This window comes from Harpia harpyja, chromosome 23 (assembly GCF_026419915.1).
Source record: "Harpia harpyja isolate bHarHar1 chromosome 23, bHarHar1 primary haplotype, whole genome shotgun sequence".
NCBI lineage: Eukaryota > Metazoa > Chordata > Aves > Accipitriformes > Accipitridae > Harpia > Harpia harpyja.
The window spans coordinates 16,128,050-16,147,902 of NC_068962.1; the positions used below are offsets into that span (position 1 = coordinate 16,128,050).

General features: G+C 37.4%; 1 protein-coding gene across 4 annotated transcripts in view; it reads right to left on the reverse strand.

Annotated features, from left to right (window-relative positions):
- RAP1B (RAP1B, member of RAS oncogene family) overlaps positions 1-19,853 on the reverse strand; it is a 31,871-nt gene that overhangs the window by 1,758 nt on the left and 10,260 nt on the right. For 3 of the 4 annotated variants that reach the window (XM_052774215.1, XM_052774218.1, XM_052774216.1), the window contains exons 2-7: positions 10,770-10,854; positions 9,337-9,405; positions 6,496-6,552; positions 4,939-5,079; positions 2,743-2,886; positions 933-1,048 (exon numbers count right to left, since the gene is read on the reverse strand). In XM_052774215.1, the coding sequence (XP_052630175.1) occupies positions 962-1,048; positions 2,743-2,886; positions 4,939-5,079; positions 6,496-6,552; positions 9,337-9,405; positions 10,770-10,826 (555 nt within the window). In that variant the 5' untranslated portion in view covers positions 10,827-10,854 and the 3' untranslated portion in view covers positions 933-961. Of the gene's footprint in view, positions 1-932; positions 1,049-2,742; positions 2,887-4,938; positions 5,080-6,495; positions 6,553-7,941; positions 8,010-9,336; positions 9,406-10,769; positions 10,855-19,853 lie in introns of those variants that run through there. The other variant, XM_052774219.1, reaches the window with a different exon arrangement.

A 19,853-nucleotide genomic window follows, 5' to 3' on the forward strand; every position in this document is an offset into this window, starting at 1 on the left:
CCTACCGGGATCCTCCAGTATATCAAATAGGTCTATCGGATGACAAAATAATGGATCATAGCACTGAAGCAAACGAACCACCATAAGTCCAGTAAAATTGAAGGGAATCGAGATGAACAGGCAACTTGCATGATGTCAGGTCAATCAAGAGAGACCTCTGCCCATACTAAGGCCTGGAGGTGGAAAGAAGGAAACAACCTGCCCAAGAACAAGTTGCAGAAGAAAATTCATGCCTGCTGACTAACTTCTGAAAAGGCTTGCTTAAAGAGCAGGCTGGAGCTTGCTTGAGCCTTCAGCAGCATTCTTAAAGCATGGATTTAGTCATGTAGAACATTAGCCAACTGCCAATGAGCAAGAAATTGATCTAGTCACCAATAGCTCGAGGTCAAATATTTGGAGTGTTACAACGATCACTTCACCATTCTCTTCCAAGGTACTAATTACAATGCAGCCTATAAAATATCCATATAGTCCAAAGAAAGCAAGCTAAATTCCTATGGCATCATGCAAATATATCCAGGAGTTCAAAGCAGGAAGTGACATTTTAACATGCAAACTGCAATATTTTACAGTGTGCATTCCTGATAATTGAGCTCTTGCAGGATATTCTAATCAGCCTTTAAAAAAGAAAACCCTGTTTCCAAAAGCTAAATTTTTGAAGTATCAGAATGAACATTGTTAATTTGAGCTCTACCAACACCTTAAAGCTTGAAAAAAATTTGATACTAGCATGAACAGTGTATCTTGCATATATTTGCAGTTCTGACTTTGGAATGGCAAAATAAAGACCATAAAAATCTCTATGATAATGTAAATCAAGAGTTTTCAATGCTGTTCTGCATCAACAGCTACCGCAGTTTAGGTTTTTTTTGTCATTGTTGTTTTATTTGTTTTTAATAGCCATAATACACAGAAAATTTTAAAAGGTTTACCTGGCTCAGAGCTACAGTACAGCTATGTATTAAAGTAGCTGACATGACGACTTTTTGCGTGCTTTTCCAGGCACTGGAGTTTTTCTGTTAATTTGTCGCACAAGGTCGTAAAAGATCTAAGAATATAAAAATCAGTTGGTTATTGGAATTAAGAGGCTTCTCTCATAACCTTAAGCCTCGAATCTTCACACATAATGTACTCACATACTCAAGAACCCCTGTAAATATTTAGTTATCAGAAAGCCAGAAAGTGAAATTGTATACTTAATACTTGGGGTTTTTTACTGTTTAAGATAATTGTCTGCTAAGGGTTTTTCACTTTCAATGAAGCAAACTGGAAAGGCATCTACAATCTGCAGCTATTTAACCTCTGGGTCAAATTTATCTGATATATGGCATGATATATGCCACAGTGATCAACTACTATATGCTATTATTTTGCAATTTAGCACTGAGGTCAAGAAACAGGCCACAGCTTTCTTCTAACTCAAATCACTCTAAGGATATTCTTTTAAAGAAAGTTCTAGTAAGTTTTAACTAAACATTTTCATGGTAACTTGAGTACACTGCATATTCAGTAATAGTCTCTTGTACCTGAATGAGATCATGCTTTTCCAGATACTTTAAAAATACTGAAGTCTAGACAATTAATTCAGCAGCCTCTCTACGACTACAGCATGACATAAGCGTAACATTTCCTAGAAAAGTAACTCATGTATGAGACACTCTCACACTTTGAGTCTCCTAGAATTCTAATTAGAACATGATTTTGTTGAAAGGCTAATTTAAGACGAGTCTACATACTACAATTAAACAGCATCTGTTTCATTCATAATCGATACAGTTGTAATTATTTCTGCATCTCCTAAATCAAGGAAGTCCTCGTACTAAAGCCATCCTAGAAGCTTCCTAAGCACTGGCTGCAAAGCAGCAAACATTCCAACAAGGGCTTTTAGTATTTGATGGAAGTAAGTTCTAGTTTATTAAACATATGACTTTTATGTAGTTAAGCTGATTAATTTGTATTTAAGAAAAACTGAATAGTTTCCAGAAATTCTCAGCTAATTAAACGCACATTACTTATTTTTAAAATCAGCTGTGCTTAAAACCACCATACTCTTTTGATGACATGCAAGTCTTGCACAGAGGCCCTTTCAACTTGACTGATGCTGCCAGCAATGTTTTCCAGAAGACACAATGAACTGCAGGGTTTATCATAAAATTCAAGCTGTTCCAGAAATGTAAATATTAACACATTTTTTCTCTAAAAATTTCTGCATCCCTTTATGCTGCTGCCCCCACTGGATAAGAAGGCATGCGCTATGGCAAGTCCCAAAAATGCATGTGTTTGATCAGTCACCTAGCTCCTGCTAAACAAGTAAGTAGCTAGATAGTAAAGAGACTTTTGCCCCCCTTTTTCTTCACAGAACTGCTAATTTTGACAAAACCCTTAGGAGTTTTTGTTCTTATCTCAAATAATTTAATACCAAATAAATAAAATAGTTTTAAGGACTTAACTCAAAAGGTCTTTATTTATCCCAAATTCATATGAATATATTTGAAAACTAATTATACTAAAATTTATATAATTTGAAGAAGTCCCAAGTCAAAGCTAAATACATCCCTTAATATAAACATCTCACAAATTCTCACAATTTCTCACAATAGTAGGGTACAGTTTTGTCCACTGTAGTAATGTTACTCATAATTTTCTTAGTTTTTCCTTGTCAGATGGTAAATATTTTGTTACCAGAACAGTGTCCCATCCTTCTCTCCCTGCCACTCCTCCCCTGTAGGTAATGGGCCTTACCTCATTAACATTTATCTTTGATTTTGCAGAAGACTCTAAGAATGCACAGTTATTCCATTGCCTTGCTAGGTTCTGACCTTGTTCCTTTCCCACAACTCTTTCATCTTCCAAGTCACACTTATTGCCAACCAGAATCATAGGCACCTAAAAAACAATTTGATACCAGCAAAGAAATCATTAAAATTTTGGGAAGGCACAATGTAAATGCACACCTAAAACCCTATCTGAATCCTCAGAGCATCCTGACTTACAGAATAATCAAGCTCTGGTATAACTGAAACTTAAGTTTACAGCTGTGCGATACCTTGATCTTCAAATCAAAGTGACTGTATTTTTTGCCTGCTGTTTGGCAAGGCAGTAGGAGGAATGGTTTGAGGATTCAGTACACTGCCAATGGAGCAAATTTCGCATCTTCTAGATAACCTAATGAGATTTCATTTTTAGATGTTTAAGGCATCAAGAAGTCTACTGAAGAATCTGCTACAAGATTTTTAATGTTCAGAAATCCTGGAAAAAGCAGGCTGTACTCGGTAGCGTGATGAAGGACACTAAAGCTCCTTTCACCATTCCTCTACTCCCAGCATATCTGCACTCCTTTCAAGAGCAGTTTGCTCACATAGTTCTTATTAGTAAGCTGATGCACAGAGAGGAAAGAAACACGCTACCTTATCAAAATTACAAACTACAAAAAAACGCTGAATTGACCTTTGTGGCAAGAAAAGGCAATCATACAAAGTTGGTTTTGTTTGTTTGTTTTTCCCCTTCCTTTTACTAATTTAAGGACATAGCTAAGTTTCTCCCAAATTCAAGCATTGAAAAAAACGGATTACAATATTTTGACCATTTAATTTCCCCCCACTAAGAAAGCAAGTCATGCTTAAGCTTTGGCATAGGAAAAACTTTATGTAAATTTTGGTGAGAACTAAAGTTGCATCTTAAAGCTCATTATCTTTCTCCTGATACTATGGAATGGCTTTCAAGACTGAGGGGAGTGTTCTAAAAAGAAATATAATTCCAAGGAAATACTACCAAAATACTACCAAAGAAAGCTTATGCTAGTCAGCATAAATATACCATGTAAACTAAGGTTTCAAATATCATCACACTTATCTTGATTTTAGTGTACAAAATTAAATTGATGCTAAACAAGGCTATAACTTGGTAGGTTCTGAATGGGAAAGGTACATGCAATTTAAATACTACCATTTTGAGATACATTTGTGATAACGGGTAATAAATCACTTCTAGAAGAAATCTGCTGAACATAGACAAGACCCGCCTGCAAATGCTTACGGTTAAGAAAGTACAAGGTGGTTTGTATTACAAAAGTCACAGTGAGCTTTCCTGACATTGAAGCATTTAATATATTTTGTCTGCTGACAGCAGAAGTGTATCTGGATACATACAGCAAGAAAGGCATCAAAGTTTCCATGAGCACAGTTTAAATGAGAAGAGCACACTTAAAAACCGTTCATTGCTTGCTTTTTTTTTTTCAAGGAAGTTTTTCCTGCCTGATGGCTACAACTTACAAGGTGTTTCTGTTAAAAACACGCTCTTACTGCTGTTTCACATTTGAAATAACCTTCCTTTCTTTTATTAAGGGACTGAGTATTCACTTCCTACAACCGTAGTAAGTTTTTTAAAATCAATTATGAACTGGAATGTTTTAGCCTCCTTTATCACTTTTATAATGCTGAGAGGTGTGTATTGAAATTGTGTGGAAATAGCATGACCAAACTTACTTGCAAGCACAAACACACAAAATATAAAAGCTACATAACATGCAAGTTTAAAGCTTACAGTACTGTCCTTTGCAAGAACTTAGAATTTTGCTCTTTTAAAATACCGTATTGAAGAGAAAACAAACTGTAGGGTTTTTTTAAACCTTCATTGGTAGCAATTGAGGTAAGAATAGAGTTGCCTTAGAAATGTTTTCTGCAGTACTAGTGAATAAGGTTATATACAGTTTCAAATAGAGTATTTTAAAGGAAGAGATTAAAAAGACAATTTGCTACATGCCACATGACAAGTTACAATTTCTCCAGTTTGCCTTAAAAGTTGCATTTTTGTACTATGCATCTACTGGTTGATATGTCTCTTTTTAAAGCTTGGAAGCTATCTGATCACAGTGTATACATTACAACATATGTATGAAAACTCTAAATATAAGTATTAAGCATTTTTAGAGATGCTTACATCATCAGTGTCTTTGACTCGAAGAATCTGTTCTCTTAGATCCTGTAAATCATTAAACGTGGACTGTGCTGTGATGGAATATACTAATGCAAAACCTTGTCCATTTTTCATGTATAGGTCTCTCATTGCTGTAAACTGTTCCTGTAATTAAAAAGTAGATACAGATGTTGGATTCAGTTTGCGCTTTCCTTGCACAAACTGCTATACACTTCAGGTCACAAATGGTTCGCAAGTATGATGCATTTGCACCCTCTCCCCTCCCTTTAAACTGAACAATATTTTACTGTTTGACTACAAGCATTATAGTAAACTGAACTGCTTTTAAAGAAAACTGAAGTTTGGAACATTATCTGGGGTGGCTGAGCAACATCTAGATATTGCCAAGGGCTACACCCTGGGAAAAAGTGACAAACTAGACTAATTTCATAAGAGAGAAGAGGTACAGTAGAAGGTAAAGTGTAATCTGTAGATTACAGAAGTTACATTCCTCCCCAGTCGCTCCTTACGTACCAACTTTTTCCCACCTCCTGATTGTTCTTTAAAATGCATTGTAAAGTAAATGCATCCCTTTTCAGCCTCCATTTTGTCGTCTATGTTAAATTCTACTTTAATTTTCAAGGAGATTGGCTAGAGGATGGAGACGCTCAATAGACTTGTCACATTTCCTAAGCTTCGGTGACAACTACGATATTGCATATGAAGACTTGCTGGTGCACTGCACAGCAGCATTAGGACTTCTCCCTCTTTGAAAACTCTAACCAGTATGACTGTGGAATAGCATTTGCCTTTCTCACATCAGTGACTCCAGCTATCTTGTGCCTGATCAATCACTCACCAAGTCCCTTGCTATATGTCAGTGAAAAAGCACAATTTATTTTGAGAGAACAGCCATTCCATCTTTCTGTAGATTTACATGGCCTTACTCTAATATGGAGTTTAAATAAGTTATTATTGGACCAGATTAGTATTACAGTTCAGAGAACACATTACACTCCAAGGGTCTTGAGCGTATGCTCACTGGAATCAATGAAGGAAATGACTGGTTTCAGTAATTTTGGAACTAGTCAGAGAAAAATCTGACCAATATGCAAAGGGTCAGCATAAACCCTGTGCTTTGAGTTCCCCTAAGCTGACTAAAGCAATAGTATTTTTATCCCAGTGTCAGAGTACATCTCACACACAAAAGAAAAAGGGAAGAAGAAGAAAGCACGTATTCTCTACAGCAACAGAAATCAAACCTGAGTAACCATCAGGCCTAAATTCTCCTCTAGGCAATATGAACTCAAAACAGCAGCACAATCTTTTTTAAAATGCTCAGTCTCATGTTTCCCCTATTACAGAACATGAACTCACAGGAAACTTGTAAGTAATTTTCTGCTGCTATACTCAAGTTTTGTTTAAATACTAGTATGTTAAAAAACATCCTTTAATCCAATGCACTGACCACAGCTACTCTTTAACGAATGAGGAGGGAAACATGTCACCATTTACATCCCTACATCTTTTGATGGTTTTAATACTGTACATCAGTACTTAGGAAAGTTGGGGTTTACATACCGTTCCTGCAGTATCTAAGATTTCAAGCATACACTGTTGTGCATCTACTTCAACTTGCTGTCAAGAGAGAACAATGTGGTTAGAATTTTTCCTCTTGCAACTCTCCCCTCCAAAGACACCAGGAATTGTGTGATTTTTATAAGCAAATTCATAATGCATAAAGCAACATAATGGCTTAGGAAGTTTATATGGATATACACTTTGAAAACAGCAGGAAGAAGCCTTTCAAAGAGCCCTAGTGACATTTTCAAAAGCAGCATCAGCAGCCAAGTACCACTTTGCAAAGTGATTAGGGATTTTTGATTATTTAAAAGGAGGCTGCTAAATTTGTAATGATGGTTATCAGCAACTACCACAACTAATTTCTACTTGTTTCAGGGATCATTCACAGATTGAAAGAAAAGTACAGGTGAAAGCTAGAAAGTTGGACTGGCATATTAATGCTCATTTGATAGTAATTTAGATCAACAAGAGAATAAGTAGTAAACAGCAAACAATAAACCAAGGAAACCATTAAGAGTGGTGTCCCCTAAACAAGCCTTTAGTGACACTAATCAGGAAACTGATCCAGCTTAGAGAAATTTTCAAAAAATAGAAGGTTTAAGAAGGCAGATCAGTTTCTGTATCTGTTTCAGAGTTCCTCTGTCTAGTTTCTACCTCAAAAAAAAAAGAAAGTAGCTGTGAGGGCAAAGGACATGGACATGCCTTCAAGCAGGCTACCCGCTTTTTTTTTTTTCCTTCCCCTTTCAAGCTATTGGTACACTTCCCTTGTTTCCATTTGCATGTAAAATTCCTAGTTGGCAGTTCAGGACTCAGAGAACTTTGTGCCCCCTATTCCCAATACATGCATTATCACTAGTTTAACTTTGAGCTTTTCTTTTGTAACTAGATTTGAGCTTGGGGGGAGGGGAAGAGGAGCATTTCCACCCTTCTCACACCTCCCTCATGTCCCCTAAGGGTGGAGATTCCTTCAATAACCACTATTTTAGCCTGTATTGCTGACAAAGTTATTCAGCTAATTAAGCAGCATCTATTCTCTTCATGAAGAAATATCTGGGGAGTAAACCAAGGCATCAAGTTTCAAGACTTCATGCTCAATTATTTAGTTCCAGACAAACTTAAAATATTTCAAGCCACATCCTCTCAACTTCAAATATTATATAATTAGATTTAACATTAATGGTATAGAATTGCAACTGCCAAACCAATATATTTTGAAGTCACACAAGTCAAAAAGCAAGTTAGAATTCTAACAGTGAGGGGAAGAAAATGACTGCATAAAGTGTTGTCCAGACTTAAGCAAGACTTCAACAATCTGGGTGATTTGAAAAGAATACAGAGATATTCCTAGTCATTTCAGGACCAAATCTCAAAGCAACATTGTAAGATCTTTGCTAAAAAAAAAAATTAATTAGCAAAGGGCAAAATTTCTTAAGATGGCTCTACTTTTTCATGCTCCATGGAAACAGTCTTTGGAAAAATTCACCCAGCAAACATCATGAATCTAGTATGACCTGAAGAATGTAAATATGTAACAAAGGAAACATTTCACTTTAGCACAGCTTGTGAATATTTTTGGAGTCATTTATTGGGCCTGACCCAGCAAATGCCTGCACCAAACATTGGGATAGGGTCCAAAATTCCTGCTCATCTAATACAGAAAAAGTAAGTGGCTATGTAGAATTTGTTGTTGCTGTTGTCTCTTTAATAAGAGTTCTAGCTTTGGCTTGAAGCCTACATGCTTAAACAGACTAGGATTTCGCCAGCATACAGATTTCTATGAGGTCAAAGAAAACAAGTGTGAAATTATCATTTTGCTCTCACTAATTCCTCTTCTGTTCAGAAGAGATTCTGATGACTATAAGCTGCAATGGCTGTTAATGCAGCCTCTTTATTCCATATAAATGTAGTCCAGTGCTGAAAGAGGAGGCCCTGCAGTTTTTGCCCATTCCCAGCTAGGGTTTGTGCATCTTGCCTTCTTTGTATAGACACTGGCATTTTTGTGGCCACATGGTGAGCTACATCAGAGTATCAATGCATCTGAAAAGTAATTCAGCTAAAAAAAGAAAGATTAAGAAACTGACACAGCTGAAAATGAATCTGCTTCACCAAATGGTTAACTGTTTTGGTAGCAGTCCAGACGTAAACTATCTTAGCCTGGAATATTAATCATGGTCTCAGCTGAAACTGAAGAGTGAGCAATATGGAGATTCAAGATCATGCAAGCAGAGTCAGACCTTTCAGCCTGTCATGCTGAAGATGGGAAAAGAGAAACTAACAGGCCACTGTAAGTGTTTGTTCATTTATGATAGGTTTGTGTTAACTTATTAATAAAACAACAACCCACCTAATGGAAGCATATCAAGCTATCAGTTAAATTGTTAGGAATACAGTATGATGCCTCCAGTGTTCTAAAGGTGAGCCAAGTTGTTTTTAGCAGATTTTCCTAGTAGCAAAGAAGCTTAGAACCTCAAACATACAAATCCAAATCTACCTGCATATACTAACACACACACAAACTGATAATAAATATTATAAAAAAGTGGTAGTGTATTTTACTTACTTTTTTTTTTTAATCAATGTTCCCAATGCTGACAATGAAATTACCATTTTTTTAACTGACTAGCTAGTAAGGTATTATGCTTAAACATTAAAAAGCTAGTCTTGAATTATTCCTTTCGGACAGACTTTAAGAGCACCTTTACCTTTCAAACTTGTTAAGCTACCCGGTATTATGCGGCATTACCAGGCATACCCTTTTTCAAGCAACAACTCAAATATTTGACAATATGTACTGCAGTTTTAAGTTTCTGTAACACTAGAGAGGTCTTTTGCATATACCTTTCTGTAGGAGTCTTCTATCGTAGGATCGTATTTTTCAACAAATATTCCTTGAACAAACTGTACAGTCTGCAACACAGAAGTTCTTGTAAGATTCTTCTTGTAGTGACATTTTGTAAACATTGTACACAAATTACTGTTCTAGGTGTATAGTCAGTTATCCATTACATTTTTGAAGGCAAATTAAGTGCTTGACAGAACTATATGAAACAACAGGAAGTTAGATGTATATGCCTATTTAACTAAGTACTGTTAGATGAAGCAATGGTATACCTTCCTTTATCCACTCTTACTTGGAGCGTAAGAATTAAAGCATGCATTGATTTAAGGTTTGTCTAACTCTTAGAATCATTATTAGTTTTTAGTTGAATAGGGTACTAGACAGCTGCATGGCTTTTACATCTGCATTTAGAACTACTGCAACTTCTGCTACTTATCTGCCAGCACAGGAATTAGTCAAAAAACGACTGCCAGCATTTACTAGTCTTAACTAGACTCAGTAGGATATTCCTGTGTACCTAGCACGTAGGATGTTTTTAGCACAAGTCAAATGGAACTTTAAGACTCAATGGCCAAGTCTGAGAAGACAGGATCAAATCCAGAAATGCTGCAGTAAGATAAAGAATTCAGAGGTGAAGGAAAACGTTCTTTCACAATCTAACATGATTTGACATTTAAGTTTTCCTTTGGGAACTGCTTTGTAAGACAATAGTTCTTTCTTACCTGATAGAATGGACCTCTAGACCTTACTTTATGATAAGGTGCACAATTAAACTGAAAGATGTAAAGTTCTTAGGTGGGCTGAGAACATCATATTCTGTGAACTTTTTCAGTGCTAGTCTAGGTCAGACTAAACTTTTCTGTAATCGTTTAACTAAAATGCGCAAGCTCTTTGATTTACAATCATCTGCCTGCTGCAGCTATACATCTACTTGCAGGGAAAGATGTAGAAAACATGTTAAAGTTCCTACAAACATGCAAACATATATTTGTATCTGCATAAAAAGATTAGTGCTTTAGAGACTGCTATCAAACATTAAGCAAACAGCACCATGAAGACCTTTCTAGAGGCAGGAGTTACCAAGGCCAGGCACAGGCAAACCTGTGGCTGGGTTACCCAGTGAAGCCAGAGACCTTGATGATGCTGTGGCTATGCACTTCGCTGTGTAAGACAGGCACAGATCTGACTAAGCACCATCAACCAACCCCGTACAAAAATAGTAGCAGGCGAGAATGCACCAATGGATGTGGATATACCCAGTAAAGGATGTACCTATTCTAGCCAGGAACCCTCAGCAGTCGTTACTTAAATTTATGTTTATTTGTGCACACCTACATAAAAGAAATATGGGTTAGTAGAGAGTGTATTAGAAAAAAAAAAAGACACGAGAAGCCTAAGAAAACGTACTTGAACTGCCTCACAGAGTACTTACCAGAGCAGACTTTCCAACACCTCCAGAACCAAGAACCACTAGCTTGTATTCACGCATGATGCAAGAGATAAATCACCCTCAATACCTAAAAACACACAATAAGTTATTCACCATTTTGATCAACAGGTCAACTATTTTAGCATTACTACATCCACTGTAAGATTGCATACATAACAAGACATGAACAGTTAAATATTGATATCAACTGATAAATGCAGGAGATACACTATTATAACCAGGCATAACCTAAGCAGGATGTCACTTTAGTTATTACACAATATGGAAACTATAGACTGTTATTCAAGACACAGTAACTGCTAAACAATGCTACTTTTTCATCTCACACAAATGAAGTGCCTCCAATGTTTTCTCGTTACCAGGATTTTAACACTTAAAGAAGAACGATTGTTCATGTGTTATCTAGCCTAATTTCATAATTAAGATAGTACAGACTTGGAAAGTTTTTAAAATGGAGATTTTTATATCCCATGAAACAGTAATTTAGAGAAAAGGCAAGAACAGATTAAGACTCTCTGTAATAAAGACCTCAGTATCATGATCCTGCCAAAATATCACAGGTGTTTCAAAGAAAGCACACAAGTATCTGGAAGAACTGCTCACACCCATGTGCACATATCACTTCCACAGAGGCCTCTGGATGGATTAATCTCCTTTATTTACAGCAAGAAGGAATCAGGCATAGAAATTAATTTACTCCAATTGATAGGCCCATTACTTGGATTACAGCATACCAACCAGTGAGGTGTGTTCATCTCATAACATTTTCCAGAAACTGACAAAAATCCCTTCTAGTTATAGCTATAGTCACAGCAAGCATTAAGGTATTTCACAGGTTTCTCAAGATCTTCCATTCACTCACAAGAAGTTGCTTCCACTATATATTTTGCAACAACAGACCAAAACCAATATTCCCAAGAGCCACACAGGTGCCTAATGAGCTTGCAGTTTTACAGCCACAACATTCACAGTATTGAATAGGTTTATCAGGTAAACAGCTGCTAATGTTTGTTGCCTATGGTACTGATACAGTAATTCTAAAAACATGTTTCTTAAATGTCACAGCTGCTACATCCTTTCCTCATCCATCCCGCAAACTTATTTCCTATCACACAAGTTTTTTTAATTTCATATATATATACACACACATATACACATGTAAATGATTTTCTTCATATGAACTGACATGCATGAAGTGTCTCCAGTCTCCTCTGAAGAACTGAAAGCATCAGCATGCTGACAAAACAACAAAAAAAACCAACAAAAAACCCAACCCACCACCAACCACCAAAACCAGAATGGGAAACTTCTTTAGGCAACAGCACCTCTTTATTTCTGTTGTCATTTCCTTGAAATAACATCCAAAGTTTTTATCTGCTGACCCAAAGTTTGATCTATATGCAGAAAGTACAACCATGACACCACAATCCAGTTCACTAAGCAGGGTTTGACAGAAGGGCTTGGTTAACTTTTTTTAATACAGTGGCCATTTTCAAACTATCAACTCTTAATGCAGCTACAATAAAATGCTGCAAACCATCAGATATAGTACTTCCTCTACCTCATTACTGTTCTCCCATAAAGAAATACTGAATAAACCCTGCTATAGTAAAGCTAACAGTTACTACTGATAAGAAACAATTATCCAAGAGGAGATAGCATGCATTTTCTCATTCTGAAACACTTAAATGCTAAACAACGAATCACAAAGAGACTTGTATAAGAAAATTAAACCAACCTCTTCCCAGCAAACAAACATTCCTCAAAAAGAACAGCAGGATCCCAGAAGTCTGTTTTCAAAAAAATCCCTTCTTAAGTCTGAAAGTTGATTAATGTTTTGCTAGATATCTAACCAAAGTTATAACGTCTGTAGTTTCATGAATAACTGGAGGCAACTAAAATATTCTTTTGAGACCATTCCTCTCCTACAAGCAGGATCTGTTCCCCTGTTCCAAACTAGCTAGTGTGGCTGCCTACAGCAGTCTGCCAGATCTGCTTGCTCATCTGTGTTGAAAACTGACCCAGCAAAACCAAAACAAGGCCACAGATTTTGGGTCATACTGCTCAAGAAAACACACCTCTTACAGTCCTGCTAGCAACTGAGCTAATAGGACTGTTACTGCTGCCCTGGGAAGAAGGTTTCAATTCCTTTGCTGCAGGGGCTCCAGCACTTACCAGATTGAGTTACCTGTTTTCTCCCCTCTCCGCCCCTGCAGAAAGATGAAACCCACCCCACCCGATGAATAATTTGGGGGTTGGGAGCAAGGGGAAGTGCAGGGAATCCAACACAGGTGCTTGTACAAGGTAAGCAGCAGAAGTAAGGTAAGAAAGACCCTTCTCATCAGCAGTAATCTCACAGCATCTCTGGAGTCACACCATCTGTTAGGCATTTAGCACAAAAGGCTAAGATGATTTACATAGAAATTAGAGCACCTCCATGTTAGTGTCCATCTTTGTCATCGCTGATTAACTCCACGTTGTCAGAAAACTGAGAAATCAAGAGGCCAGGTCCTATTTAATTTTATTCTTGCAAACGTAATGTGCAATCTTTCAACTTAGTGAAACTGTTCCTTGCACCTTAAGGAAGCAAAAGGAACACAAGGAGAAAACCGTAAGGAAATAATTGACCTGATGTCCAGCAAAGCAGGTCTCTCCACAGGCTTCTGTTACCAGTAACTTTTGAGACTCTTCAGTGATTTTCACACTTAATAGAACACCTACTCACTTCTGACTTTAAAAACTACGGTTCCTTCACTAGATAAAGTTTTTGCAAACATGGACCACCAGAACCATTCACACCACAAGCTTAATCTTTTTGGCACCACTGTAAATGTTCAGTTAGATCCATAAGCCTGTGCGTTGTCCAGCCCTTCCACAAACAATGAAGGATTGTCTCTAATGGTACTGAAATGCACCTTTCAAACTCATGAAAAGTTAAGCCTGTAACTACACTACCTGTCATTTCTTTAAAACAAACATTCAGTTATGCCCGTATTTTTGGCAAGGTGTCACTAGAATGACATAAACATAGTGGGTGTAGGGGAAATCCCAGTACAGTAATCTAGGTAAACTGCAGCAATTTCACTGTCTTTAAAAGAACAGTCCAAGCTGAATTTTTCAGTCTTCAGTCTGAAGTTAGCAACTAAATATGGAGATGTCAATAACAAAGGCTGACAGTAATTTAGAAGTAACAGAACTTAAGCAGCAGGTACCAAACATCTGTTTTACCTAGTGTTTTGAGTAATTTGTGACTTTTTCTTACTGAATTATCTACAATTCCTTAAAGAAAAATTCCAAATCCTGAAAAAAGAAGCTAACAACTTGGTTTTAGTGAGAGACTGGCAATTCCATTTCGGCTCTCAAACAGGGATTCAGGAATTTAATGCAAACCAAAGCTTCTTTCAGCATCTGGGTTTGGAAGTTCAGCCCTAAATATCTAATTGCTGTACAACACTCTGGAGCCAATTTCACTACTTTAAGTGGTGGTACATAATTAAAGCATATATATACACACACTATTACAGCTTGGTTAGCCAAACTTCTTAACCTCTGAAGCGCCCAAGCAAAAAGCTTTTTTAAGATCTTTGAAGACATGACAAAGCCAGACTGCAGTACACTCAAACATTTCTCTGACCTTCCCTCCAAACTTGGGCAATGAGCAAGGTGAGTACTAACTTCCTCTTTCTCCATGACAACTTTTGTCATTTGTATAGTTACTCCTTAACTCACCAAGAGCACGCGGTAATGCTTTATATATACACACACCTATGTAGCATACAGGTAGCTTGGCATCTCTGCACTGATCTATAATCAGGTAGCCTGGCCATGACATTTTGGAATGAAATGCAAACCAATGTGTTCTCCAAAATGCTTTAAGAAAGCTAACTTGGACATATCTAACAGAGCATGCAGCAAGAGCACCGTGTATCCTCTGCTCCCACTTACATCTACCAGCCCGCTGCCTTTGTGCAGCAGTCCTGATGTCACTTCACCTTCCTCTTATGTTTTCTAACAGAAAAGAAAAACTCAATTCCTAGCTAAGAGAACTTTCCTAAGAAAACTTTCCTGGTTACAGGTCTTTGCCTCCTTCTCAGCTAAGAAGCCACCAGCCCACGAAGCTAGGAGCTGCTTTAGGACACTGCCACATTACTGCATAATGAGCTCTGCCACATTATTTGGCGTAATAAAAGTCTAGCCCACTTTTCCACTGACCAGTATGCCTGTTGGCTGCAAGTGTGCCCCAGACTCAGTTAGGGCTCCGAACTTGACTTTCCGGTGATTCCCTACTAGCCTGACCGGACTTTGCTCTAGCTGAAACCTATTTTTCCATATCGCATGTTGTACAGACTGCTTGCATCCTAAACTCGATCACGCTCTTACTTCACTTTTCAGATTGACAAAACGCTTGACTCTGGAACTAACACTGTATTCAGGTCCATCCAGTGCCAACATGATTTCCTTTTGACTCACTTATGACAAATGAGTGGGGGCAGAGGAGGAAGATGACAAAGTATAAAAGAGGAGGTTTAAGCCATAAAGCACCCTATCTTTCAGTTACCTGACAGTATTTGAAACAACAGAAGCCATTAAGCTTCAAGTAAGACATTAAAGTAAAAGTTCAACTGCTGAAAGAGATGCAAACTGAGATGGAAGTTCAAACTTCTGGTAGATTTCCTTTCCTGACTGAAAAAAAAAAAAAAAAAAAAAAAGGCATGTCTCTAGCAATTCTAAAACAGACACTGGACTTAGTGCATGCAGTATCTCTTTATAAAGTCTGTGCCTTGCATTTCACATATTGTCATGCCCTCCCACCCCCAAAAAAAAGAAGTTACTGGAAGACCTTTGAAGAATATGTAATTACGAAACCATCTGTACAGTCAAGACAGAGCTCAATGTAGCACCTTAAGAATAATTTTCAGCAGTCTGCACTAACCAGTCATTTCAATGATACCCTTCAGTTCTACAGCTATCAGAAAGCAATTGTATTAACTGGAAAGGAGGAAAAAGGATCATTAGACCACATGATCTCAGTCATTCAAATGAGGAGACAGCTTCATTCAAATAAGGAGACAGTTAGGTTCACGTGTTTCCTCATCTACAACTTAGCATTCTAAAGCTACAGCTGTATCACAGCATGGCCAGCATTTCTAGAATAGGATAGGGTTAAGTCCAACAACAATATTTGTCTGTACTCCACAGATCACCCAACCTCAGGGCTGTAAAATGGATACACTCAAAGGGGCACAACAGAAATGAAGAGACTATGATAACTGAGTAACAGCTAAGCGACCCCCCCCCCCCCCCGATTTATTGGACAGTTGATGAGAAGTATCCATCGAATCACCCAACAATTAAGATACAATTAAGTTTAAACTTACTCCTACCAAATAAACCAAGCAACCTGTCTGAATCCCTCTTCATTTAGTGGAGTCTATTTTAAGAGGGAAATTTTGCTTTGAAGGCTGGCTACCTTTAAGGTGACAGACCTGCAGCAAGGAATCAGAGCAATGCCAACTTCGCTTTTTCATTTTTCTGCTCCTCCATCTTTACGCAGGAAAATACTGTCAACTGTGGTCTCTATGCAGGTGCTAAAGAACAAGAAGATAGGAAGCATGCAAAAAGTAAGGCCTTTTTTTCCTAACTGGAGCAGGTATGGGCTTTGAACAGCTGAGTCAAGTATTTATAGGCACAGGTATTTGACATAACTGTGAACTCTGGAGATGTCTAATGTAAGATTTAGCTAGAAAAACGAGGGAAGCTACTCTTCAAGAAATAGCATTTTCACATAAACTGCATTCTAATGCTGTCTCAAGTATACAACATCTCAAAAGTACAGAGCTCACTTTCAGATTGCCTCCATTAACTACCAGTGGCACTTCAGTAACTGCCTTGCGTACTTCCTGAAACAGTCCATAAAACCACCATGTCCGTGCAGCCTCTCTCACTAGTCTGTTCATATTACTTTTTCTAATTAATGCACGTATTAATGCATTAGCATAGTATGTTAATGTAATTGAATTCTACTTCTTCATGGCACACTTCTTAAAATTAAAGTACTTGATGAACTAAAGGAGCAAGAGCTTTATATGCACATGGACACTTTTTCCAACAAAGATTCTCTTTGAAGGACGAGCAGATCTTTGAATAAACCCATTTGAACAGAAGGAAGAAAGGTTAACCAGGACAAGTCACTGGAAATGAAGTATTTTAAAAGCTCCATATCTGTCAAGGACCGTGACCGTGGAACTTGCTTTCCACTTCTGCTCTTATCAGACAAACCAAGAAAAAGTGCCTCCTGGACATTTTCTTGAGTAATTTCTTGAAGCACATCTCCAGAAAAAGGCAAACCAAAAAGTGATGATGCTAAGAAAGTTGAGGAATAGGAAACCCTACTTTAGCGGTGAATGAAGAAACCGCACACTTACTGCTTGTAAAGCTTTCCTAAAAAGCAACCACACAATGAAGAATTCAGGAAAGTTCAAATGCCATTGGTAATTGGGATTCATATGATAGTTATGAAAGTGGGGTTTTTTTGTTTGTTGGGTTTTTTTGTATAATTTAGTTTTCTTTCAACTCTTTTAGCTTGAAATTTTGGTTTTTGATTCAACTTTGTTACCTGTCTGAGGAATGGGAAAGCTAATAATCCAATCTTTCCAAGTGGTATTAAACCAAATGAAGCTGTAACTGGAGCTCAGCCCCAGGCCAAAGACATGAACTAAATACAGTCAGTACTTGAAGATATCCCTGAGACTTGCTCATGTGAACTAGTTGTTCAGGTATGGAATTAAACAAACAGTCCCTCCCAGAAGCAGTATCATTTTCAGAAGGGATCATAATTATTCAGCACTTTACAGACACCATGAATCTTGTTCAGACCCTGACATTCTGGTTGTATTGTGAAGTTGCGGTGTACTCGCTAAAATTTTCATAATGCTTCTGGCCCCAGCACATTTACCTCTCTGGAAGAGACACTTTGTTAGAACCACCTTGGGAACAGCACTCATAAATTAATCTCAACTGTTTGCATGAGAAAAAAAAAAAGTTTCAAACATTAGAATGACAGATGAAGCAAATTAACTGACTGGTTTACCTGCTTCCAATCAGCAGTGGAGGGAAAAAAAGCCAAGGAAAAAAAAACCTGCTTCTCAGAGAGGAGATACTCGTCCTGAGATGGAACAAGACAACAATGGTCAGACGTTTGGAAAAATAGCTCTAGTTCAGTCACAGGACCAACCAAGGTCAGAGGATTAAGTCTTTCCAGACAAGATGTTTCCCACTTCTGGTACTAGAGCAGTCTCAGATGGCCAAATCTAAATCTTTCTAATTGTCTGTACCATTCAGATTCCACTAAGTTTTGAGTCTCTTGGTTTAGAACCCCTTCTTCAGGGAAGCAACTCATTAGAGAAGACAGGATGCGTGCTGTTCTTAATATTCCCCAAATACTTACATGTAAGGGGAAGTCCTAAATTCTTATCCCGCAAATCCAAGGAGGGTTTTTTTTTCGAGAATAATTTCAGTACATAAACAGCACCTTAACAACATAACCCAAAGTAGAAGCCTGTTCATTTTTACCCACTGTTAGATTGTTTAGCAATTAGAGCAACTCGGATAATCCTTACTCAAAAGGGTAAGCGGTATATCTTATAAAAGAGAAATTAAAATACTCCAGAGCTGACTTTCACAGTTATTTATAGAAAACATTATTCAGAAATCAATTCTGAAGACAAGATACACTGAAAAGCTGATCGGGTCTAATTAAAGACTTTCATATTCAAGACTTCTGGAAGTAGAGCTATTTCATTACTAACGCAGACTCTTTGGAAGTGAGTCAACAGTTCAGAAAACAAAGCTAGAAGCAATTTTTATTTCTAGTTTTTACCTGGTTTTGATAGCTGCTTGTCTTTACATACAAGTTATTTTGTCAGTTGGACAGCTAGTTCTTCTGGGCACCAATACAATACTTTTTCTTGGACAAAAATATTTCTTCAATTATATTCAAATACTTTAACTGATTCCAGAGAATCTTCAGAGGATTTTCAAAAAGCTGAGTGATTAAGCTTATCCAGTGACATGAAATCATACTAACCACCCAAGAAAGAGGCAGAGACCTGAGAACAAGTTACTGCAGCACAAACACGGCACCGAGGTTTACGTTACTCCTTGAACTGCCCATGGGGACACTTACCCACAGAGATAGCTTAACCAAGTTTTTCTCCTTGCATTGAAGGGAGTTACCTTGATTAATACTGCACACATGGACAATTTCCACAAAGCAGCTAACATCAGCTTGTGAGACTAGTTCCACTGTCTATAATTAGTATAGCTGAATAAAGTATGGTTTTTTGTTGTTGCGGGTTTTGTTGTTTTTTTTTTACCTTAAGTCCAAGTTAACTCCCAGCTAGATCTTAAATCTGAACACAAACTTAATGCATGTTCTAAGGATGAAAACTGGCCTGCTTGAAGCTATGGATATCTCAAGATGAAAGCTTCCTAATGCGAGAGACTAACAAGCATGTGCAACTTGCAGTAGTTTCCTATGAAGTGTAAGAAGTCATTTCAAGGCAAGTGATGTAATGAACATTCTTAAGCTACTAAAAAATATGCTATGCTTCAACACTTACTGAGTTCAAGTTTCAACTTTGTGCAAAAATTCAAATATGTCAATTCAAATTTGGAGTCCCTTATAAAACCTAAGCTATAGAGTCTAAGCCTCAACCGGAGTTTGTAACATGTATCAGATTTATTCTTATGTTTGTTGACCATTTGCCATGGTTTTGCATTTTCTCCCTATTTCTGTAAAATCATCACCATCCCCCATGACAGTTGTTTGTGCATGTTCTACCAGTGAGACTTCCAGCTAAAACGATGATCTCAGAATTCCTGAAGAAACTGAATTGCAAATGTTTTTTATGCTTCCAAAGAAAATCCAGGCACACAAATAAAGAACACTCAGATTTTTAAAAATACTACAAGTATATTAAATTCAGAGCACGCATAATTACCACATTACAATATCTCACTATGCATAAGCTAAGCGTTCAACCATACAGCAAGTTTTGAGAACTG